Source organism: Cupressus sempervirens, chromosome 1 (genome assembly GCF_028749045.1).
Source record: "Cupressus sempervirens isolate cs-2001-9-10 chromosome 1, ASM2874904v1, whole genome shotgun sequence".
NCBI lineage: Eukaryota > Viridiplantae > Streptophyta > Pinopsida > Cupressales > Cupressaceae > Cupressus > Cupressus sempervirens.
Genome location: NC_143118.1, coordinates 676,316,912 through 676,326,505, shown reverse-complemented (window position 1 = coordinate 676,326,505; position 9,594 = coordinate 676,316,912). Strand labels below are relative to the sequence as shown.

At 35.4% G+C, this 9,594-nt stretch overlaps 1 protein-coding gene across 1 annotated transcript; it reads right to left on the bottom strand.

Moving 5' to 3' along the window:
* Positions 1-8,249: 8,249 nt before the first annotated feature.
* Positions 8,250-9,392, bottom strand: LOC149579684 (scopoletin glucosyltransferase-like). Its single transcript, XM_089812122.1, has one exon. It carries the CDS (start codon positions 9,390-9,392, stop codon positions 8,250-8,252), a length of 1,143 nt encoding a protein of 380 aa, XP_089668248.1.
* Positions 9,393-9,594: the final 202 nt, after the last annotated feature.

Here is a 9,594-nt window from a genome sequence, read left to right as displayed (position 1 = left end):
AGAGGGAAACAAAGAGATAGAGTAGAAAGAAAAAGAGAAGGAAGGAGGCAAGACTAAAGTGTCATAGTCTGTGTCCATTGTACAAGTTCACTATCTACGTCAGATCCCACAATTGTACAATAGGTGCAAGCGACTATAGAACAAAATATTTTGAGTACTACTGTTGTTGTATCTATCGCTAATGCATAAGATAAACTGAGTGGTGAAACCCCTTCACCCACTCTAGCCCTAGTTGTGTTGAGCAACAACACCCCCAAAAAGGGAAATGAGAAGAAGAAAATAAGTTCTGAAAGTAAGTTTGATACCTTGGATGAAGTAATTTGAATTTCTTGATTGGGATTTGAAGAATCTCACATTTGAACTAACAATAATCTTGCAAGACATTTTGACAAGAAAGAAAAGACAAGAGGAGATGAGAAGAGAGAAAAAATAAAGACAAGTACTACATGATATTAAATATATATTTGTTGATTCATTTTATATTCATAACATCAATTAAAAAGCCCCTATTATCTCTCGGTTAGTGCAAATTGTTGAAAAAGTCAATATTGAGGATATAGAAACAAATGAAAAATTAATGGCCTGGTCAAAGAAAAAGTTTGAGAAGAAGATAAGAGAGAAAACTTAATCTGTAATTGCAGTAAGGAAGGTTGAACTATTGACACTTGTACATAATTTGGAAGAAATTATTAAGAAAATGCAAGATCTATACAATATTCTTTGTGATGTGCCTATATTCACCAATGAATTTCAGGCTAGTATTCAAACGATTGAGGTTTATTTGAAATCCTTGGGACATTCTATCTCTCAATTAGTTGAATCCAATTCAATGCATTATGATATATTATTATTTGCACAAGGGAGGTTGGACAATCTGCACACATTAGAAAACCTAATGTGGGCCAAACTTATCTCTTTACAATCCATGTTAATACATCATTTGGAGGTTATGCAACATGAATTAGCTTTAGCAAAATTTTTGGTGCAAACTGATCACAATCTTTCTACTATTGACAACTTAATTGACTTTGTTGCCAATTTGGAGATTAAGAATAAAGTCTTGGAATCAATGAGAACCACATGGGATCATGCTCTTTCCATTATTATCCAAATTCATAAGTCATTCATTGATAAATATGGTTTGATTCCATCCTTCCAACCCAAACAAAAAACATAAGTGACAAAATCAAAGGGGATAAGATAAGATGAGATAAGATAGAGAAGATTGATTAAAAATGATCAACTCATAGATGTAGAGCTCAGATGGGAAACAAAGTCAACACAAAGGCATGGAATACAACATCAGACTATTTGAGTCATACAATATAATATATGTATTGTATATATGAGTATGTTGTACAAGTTTTGGAGTCCTACATAGACCAAGTCATAAGCATCAAGGGAGTACTATCATTTTTTGAATATTGTAATGATGTATTCATCACAAAGTGTTTTTTCCACTAATGTCAAAGGGGGAGATTGTTGATCTCTCTAGTTTTATTATCTATTAGTGTCAAACACTTAGTCATATATAAGGCAGAGTTGGTCGGTGGCCACTGTGATCAAGTTACTCTATATAGGCCGAGTCATGTATTTGTAAAGACTTGTAAATAATCTTGTACATGTCAAGCTCTATAAGAGCCAGACAAGTCTTTGGTCACTAAGTATTTCTATGAAAGACAAGTTCAATAAATGTTGAGAAAACATAACATATAGATTTCCAGTCATACAAAAGGTGTGGAGCTAGTCAAGGTCGAGTATTGGTAAGAAAAACAATTATGACCGAGCATCAGAGCTAGTATGTGTCAAGTAACATAGTTTAAACAAGAATGTCTGAAATGACACACAATTTGATGTAAACCATTTTGAATCAACATGCAAATAATAATTTATGATCATAGAGTTTGTTATAGAGGTTGTTGCACATATTTGATGTGGATCATCAATCCCTATGAAGAAGGGACAACCAATTAGATGAAGAGGCTAAAAGGAAACATCTAGATTGTTGATCCAATTCTAGAAGACTCTATAGATGTCTTTATAAGAGCAATTCCAAACCCTATTTTGTAATGAAGCAAAGTATTGTGAATCAATATGCGAAACAGTAAGGTTTTGGAAGAAAAAAACAAAATTGCATGAAGTAATAGAGTTTAGTGACCAAGTGAAGTAGTGAAGAGAAAAGTAAAGATATATCAGATAGAAGATCAAATCAAAGATTTAGAAAGAGAAGATTCGTAATCAACATTGTAAATGCAGACCAAAGGATTAGGTACTAAATCATTTTGGCAAGTGAATCAAGGTAAATATCTTAATAGAGTGGTCCGAACAGACCTAAGTAAATCTCTTAATAGTGTCCTTACTTCATTGTATGTTTTGAATCCTTTAATCAAGGTAGACTTAATAGACCTGTAAAGATCTTAATAGGGAATACCTCTCATAGGGTAGATCATTGGAAGTGATCAAATTTGAAGCCCTAATAGGCAAACTTTGTTACTGTAGTAGTGAATATTTGTGGGTGTCATCCCCACCCTAGTTTTACCTTCACCTTGGAGGGTTTCTAGGTAACCAAAATTTTATGTGTTATGTGTTTACAATTTCATGTTGATGGATGTGATACATAGTCAGATCTATTTAAGCATTTAAAGTTTTAGTTTATATCTATACTTGAAATGGATTATATGGTGCTTACAACTAAGTTGTTTTGAAGGTTAAAATTTTTTGTGATATTGATTCACCCCCCCTAGTATTTCATCTTCCCAATAAAATTCCAATAGGTAGGTTAGTCAAGAGTTTAAGAAAATTGAAAAATTAGCCAAATATATTCACAAACCATGAAAATGGTTCACAATATCAAGAAACTCCAAATAGTTGTAGAACATGAAAAAATAGGTCTAAGTAAGAATATGAAAGAACTTCACTAAGAAGAATTGAATTGAGGTGCAAACCTAGACAAAGATCAAACATGATTCCAAGAATGTTCCACAAGGCTTGCAAAAGTGAATGTGACAACTCATAAAGATACCAAAAGAAACAAATAGATAGAACTCAACAAGAAAAAACTAAAAGAAAATATTTTTGGTTGATGCATGATTTCTAAGAACCAAGGATGCTCTTATATTAGAAGAAGCAAAGAGTTGAACAATGTCATGATGAGGATACTGAAGACTCACCCCAAGAATGCTAAAAAATATTTCCAAGGACTATGATAGAATTGCAAAGTCTCATGCTATCTAATTTTGTTAGTTTTATTTATTTCCTTATAGACACTATTTTGTTTTTATCATAGTTACTATGATCATTAAATGCTAGAGAAAAACCCTTGTTAATTTATTCTCCAAATTTCTTCCTTCTGATAGGTTTTGCATGTAAGTTTCTTAGACTTAGTAGATTTATTTTTTATCAAATCTTACATCGTATCAGAGTTGGATCTCCTGTGGCTTGTTTTTCTTTGAAGAAAAATAGAAGAACGAGGGTTTTATAGAACTGCTATGACATTTTTTTGGTATTTGTTTTGTTGAAATATGGGGGGTCTCTAAAATTTGGGGCACTTTAAGTCTAAATAGATCTCACGATTGGATTTAGAGCATGTCAAAACCTTTTTTATATATTTAAAATACTTCAATTTTGGCCACAATTGATAGGGGAGGTAAAAAAAAATTGCATACCATGGCTATACAACCCTCGGCATGAAAATTGATGCATTCTTTTACTATAAATAAATAAAAATATATAAAACAATGTGTTTCATAAAAATACGGCCGGTAGTAATAATACTACACCACCGAGCAGCTACCTGGACTCCATCCAATGACCCCCACATTGCCCAAACCCCACTATGCTGCCACTAGGTTCCATCTGCTTCACTACCATTAGATCCCTCCACTTTGCGGCCATCGCCACTCCACTACCACTGCCACTCCACTACCACTGACACCACCACCCTACACTCACTCTTACTCTAGCAAGTCCAACTTGTGATCACATGAGCACCCAAGGGGCTGATTTTTGGGCATGTTAGGGGGGTTTGCAATTATTTTTTTCACAACAGGGTAATTGTAGGTTTTTTGGGCTCTAACTTGAGCATACAATATCATTTTGGGCTAATAAGATGTCATCAAAAAGTTAATTTCAAGACGTACATAGTGGTGTAGGTTTTATTGGTGAGTTTTTCCAATAAGGTACCTATTTTTGTAGTAAACAACAAATGATTAATTTTTCATTCTAGGGGGCATAACTTGCTCATTTTTGCTTCATTTTTTTAATCCAGGAGAAGCACTAGAAAGGTCTCTTTGATCTCTTTCTAGATATCTTCATTTTTTATCACAATTTCTCAAAGGTACACATGATACTCATTTGAAGCCTTTTTTCACTCTCTTTCTTGTATTTGTCTTCCTCGTATTGGGGTTTCATTATCTACATTGTTGGGGGGTGGGGGTTCTTTTCTTTTTGTCATTTATATTAGAAAACTAGCATTAAAAAACACAAAACAAAAACCCCTTTTGCATCTTCTATCTAATTTTGAAAGATCACATAATAATTTAATAATAAATTAGAGCAATTGAGCCACCACTTGTAGCATGGAAGGTTCCACTTTAGTTGAGCTACTTACTCCACATAAATACCATCTCTGGAAAGCACGTATGACTTGCATTCTTAGATCACAAGGGTTATGGTCTTGTTTGAATGAGGTATAGCTAGTGTTGACTCAAGAATTTAAGGTCATGCAACATACAAACAAGATGGATGAGACCATGGGGTTGATTTCCTTATAGGTAATTGATAGTTTGTAGTTTCACCTTAATGATTGCAATACTCCTCGAGAGATGTGGGTTAAGTTGCAACAATTATTTGGTACAATTAATGAGTTTAGGGCACTTCATATTAGGTAGGGCTTACCTCTTTTATACCATATCATTTTCCATCTATTAAGGACTTCTTAATGAAGTTCAAGCAGCAAAGATCTTTGTTATGGGAATGTGGAAAGAATAATATTGACACAAAGTGTATCTTGTATCTATCTAATTCTATCCAAGATTTGAGGAAAATTTTAAAGATTTTCTCCTCTACCTTCCACTCTACCATGGATACATTAGGTTGGAAATTCTAGATGCCCACTTTTGAGGTGTTATGTGAATGGTTGAGTAGGGAGAAAGATAATCTTACACAGTTGGATTCTCTATCTAGATCTAAGAATCAAGTATTGGTTTCTCAAACTTCCAATGGGGAATAGAAGCAAAATCCTAGAATAGATTCAGCTAGCAACTTGAGCTTTCCTCCAAGCCACCTCATAAATCAGAGTTTAAGAAATCCACTCCCAAAGGTAGAAATTCTAAGTTTGGTGAGTCTTCCTCCAAGACTAAGAAGTTCACAGGTGAACCTTGCAATTTTGGTGGCAAGAAAGGACATCCAATTTCTAGGGGTTCGAAATGTCTTGAGGCTCTAGAAGAAGCCTTGCAACAACACATTATTACTTCTTTGTAGGGTTCACCTACTCTCATAGGGAAAGACCATGCTCTTTTTGCATGAGCATTATCTTTCACTTCTACATGGATCATTGATTCAGGTGCATAACACCATATGACATACACCTATTTTGGTTACCTCACTTGCTCAGTAAATAGATTATTGTTGGTGAATTAGCACAACATTTAGTTATAGGTTCTAGTACTATTTCATTAGAGGATGTCTCTCTACAAGACATTCTCTTAGTTCTTGCCATTTCCGTAAACCTCCTATCTATCTATCAGATTTTCCATTCTGGTTCTATAAGATAGTTGAGTTCACACCACAGGATGTGGTTATTTGAGACCTCCATGATTTTGATTTTGTTGTTGCTATTAGGAGTGTTGATTCAGAGTCTCACTTATACTAGTTTGATGGCTTCAAGAGCTCTGCTTCTACAAGTGTTTCTCTTGTTTATCATGCAGACATAATTAGCAAGCTTTGGCATGAGTATTTTGGTCATGTTAACTACAAATATCTACAATAGATGAGTGCATAGGAGTTAGTGATTGAGATTGCTCATATCTCTTGCACTAATGGTGTTTGTCAAGGTTGTGCACTTGGAAAACATCATAGAGATCCTTTTCCGATAGGTTGAATCTCATGTGCTAAGGCACCATTGGAGTTGATACATAGTGATATCTTGTCATTTTCCACTCCTTTTTTTGGTGCTTGTTATGTGCTCACCTTGATAGATGACTTCTCAAGATGCACATGGGTGTACTTCTTGAAGTACAAGTATGATGTCTTTGATTCATTTTGAGTCTTTAAGACATTTGTGGAGAAGCAATTTGGTGTTTTGTCAGGTAGATACACACTAAAAATAGGAGGGAATATGTGAATCATTTTTTTAATGATTTTTGCATTAAGTAGGATATATTGCATCAACATATAGTTCCCCATGCTCCTCAGTAGAATGGAGTTGCTAAGAGAATGAGAAGAACACTTCGAGAGATGGAAAATTGTACAATTCAATCTTGAGACATGAAACCTTCTTTCTGGGAAGAGGTAGTGAATTGTGATAACTACACTAAGAATTGGATACCTCATAAGACATTACAAAATTTGAATCTTGAGGAGGTTTGGTCCCATGTCAAGCTTGATGTTTTTGCATTTTAAGAGTTTAGTAGTGAGGCTTGGGCATTAATTCAAATGCTTAGAGGAAAACCATGGAGAGAAAGAGATGACCACTAATAGTTGTTGGCTATTGTGAGGATATGAAGGCGTATAGGTTGTTTGATCTTGATTCCAGAGAGGTCTTGTTTTGGTAAGATGTCTAGTTTGATGAGCACTATCCTTAGATGGAGACTCCATCACCAGCTTCTCCCTCACTACCTAGTACTTCCTCTTCCCATCTTTAGGATTATGTGTCCTCTAAGGATAGTTAGTGATGGAAATCATGTATCAAAAAGAACAAAAGACAAGTGATAAAATTATTCAAAAACTAAATAAACATTTTCCTATCACAAAATTTTGTGAACAAATTAAGAAAATAAAAAACCCTTCAAACTATGGTTTTTGAAGCACAATTCTTTGATTTCATTTCAAAATTAGAGGAATAATTTTTGTTCACAAACTTGTTGAAACAATACAAAAAAATGAAAGATTTTGTTATAAGTATTTCTTTGACTTTAAACACAATAGAAAAAAAAGATTCAACTAAACGAAATGTAGCCCACATAGGATTCCAAACTAAAATACTCTAAATTAAGCTTTAGGATGTCAATGTGAATACTCCAAATAACCCACATACAACCTACATACAACCCACATACAGCCTACTCATGAACCCTCTAAATCAAGCTCTAGCCCAATACAAAGACAATTGAATACTCTAAATTAAACTTTAACCTAATATAAAGACATTTGAATAATGCTGAAAACATTAGAAACTCATAAAAAGATTCCTCTACTCATTTTTTATTTGTCAAAGATCCCACAAATTTATTTTTCAGAAAAAAAAAAATCTCTAACAAATGTACGATAGACAAATTAAAAGAAAAAAATAATAAATTTTCAAATTTCAACTTCAAAGTGCTACAAACTAATTATTGTACTATAGTATATTAAGACAAGTAAAAATAATAAATTTTCAAATTTCAACTTCAAAGTGCTACAAACTAATTATTGTACTATAGTATATTAAGACAAGTACGGATATTTATTCAAGTGAAAACATAGATCTCCATCTATATAAAGAAACTAATACTACAAATTATGAAATTAAAAGTAGTAAACAATTGACTCAATTAGTTGTCATTATCACCAGAATCTTTCTTATCAGACATTAGGTTAGAACCGCGCATCTAAAGCACCTATTACTAAAATCAATGTAGTATTATCTGGATATCCAAAAAGAGATGTTCGCTCTAATGCTGCAACTATTAATCTCTTAACCAAAATAAAAAAAAACAAAAAAAAAAACAGAGAACTTTTAAAGTTATAAATATAAAATATAATAATAATAATACCATATCCACGTATACTGTAATTCAAAAATAAGGACAAATGTTTGACAAATTTTAACTTACCGACAAGCTCTACAACACCTTTATTTTTTATAATGTTCAGAGATTCAATATCTGCTGCATCAATAAAGAAACATCTCGTCTACATTCAAAGAATTGGCCCATGCATTGGCTTATGTTTTTAACTTCGCTGAAAACAAGCTTATTACAACTAAAGCTGAAATTTATTATTTTCTATTGTGCCTAGACAATTGACAACAGCTATGAAACAGGCAAGCTTTAAATCATCTCCGGAACACATTCATCTTCTAGGCCAATCGAAGAGGCTTCTCGTGCAGCAATTCTTGCCATCTGCAGCCTACGAATGTCGCTCACAAAATCTTGCATGTTTGCGTTCGAAGATCCTCCACATGCAACAGCTTTTCTCGCCATGTCCTTCAACTTCTCCGCCTCTCTCTTCATCTGTTTCCCCTTTTCTGTGCTCAAAACAAGTGTAATCCCCTTCTTCACTCGTTCCTTTTCTGGTATTCCATTTATATGCTCGCACACTTGTATTCCAATGCCAGATTCCACGGCTAGTTTGGAATTGAAGTGTTGATCTGCAATCATCGGCCACGTGACCAACGGGACTCCCAGAGTTACGCTCTCAAGCATAGAATTCCACCCACAGTGGCTCATGAAAGCTCCTACAGATGGGTGAGAGAGAATAAGGAGCTGCGGCGCCCAACCCCATATGACCATCCCTCTATTCTTTGTGCGCTCTTGGAAGCCCTCTGGAAGATATCTGCTAGCCAGGTCGGACGTCGTGAGTTCGACCTCCGGGGACACTTTGATAGCCCAAATGAATGGCTGTTCGCTGGCTTCCAAACCACAAGCCAGCTCCTTGATTTGATAATCTGTCAAGAATATTCGGCTACCGAACGAAATATAAGCGACTGAACATGAGCTTTGAGAATCCAGCCATTGGAGAAGCTTACCTTCACTGATGTCTGCCATTTTACCTCGGGTGCCGACTTTCACTGCACCTTCAAAGCAAGCAGATGGAAGCACAGGGCCTATAGACCACACTTTCCTCCCTGTCAGATTTCTCAAGTGTTGGAGATATTCAGACTCCAGCTGCTCAAACGTATTGATGAGCGTCCCCCATCCACGGATGGCTGACTGTATCCTTCCTATTCTCTCCCTTGGGATATCCTCGAACATCGATGGGTCTATTTCGTTCTTTCTTAATCTGAGTGGAACGGGGAGATCCAAACTGAGAAGAAGAGAGTCGCCTTCTTTCTCCCATGCGTTGCGCGAGGCGGGAAGAGCTATAGAACGCAGAAGAGTGGAAGCAAACGCCCCGTATGTATCGAACGCAACTCTAACGATGTTGTGCTTTTGAGGAAACTCCATATTCCATCCGAGAAGTACATCATGCATGATACAAACAGGAACTTGATCACCCCCTTGAAAATGGGCTTCTAGCCAATGGTTGAAAGGATTTTCAAGCTTAACGACCATATCAAAAATTAGGCCAGCTTGGTCGGGAGGAAGTTGCTCGAAGCTTTCTGCTCCCTCGGGCAAGCCTTCCACTTTTGGCGTAGGAAGGATTGCGAGGCGAATGTCGCAGCCAGAGGAAATG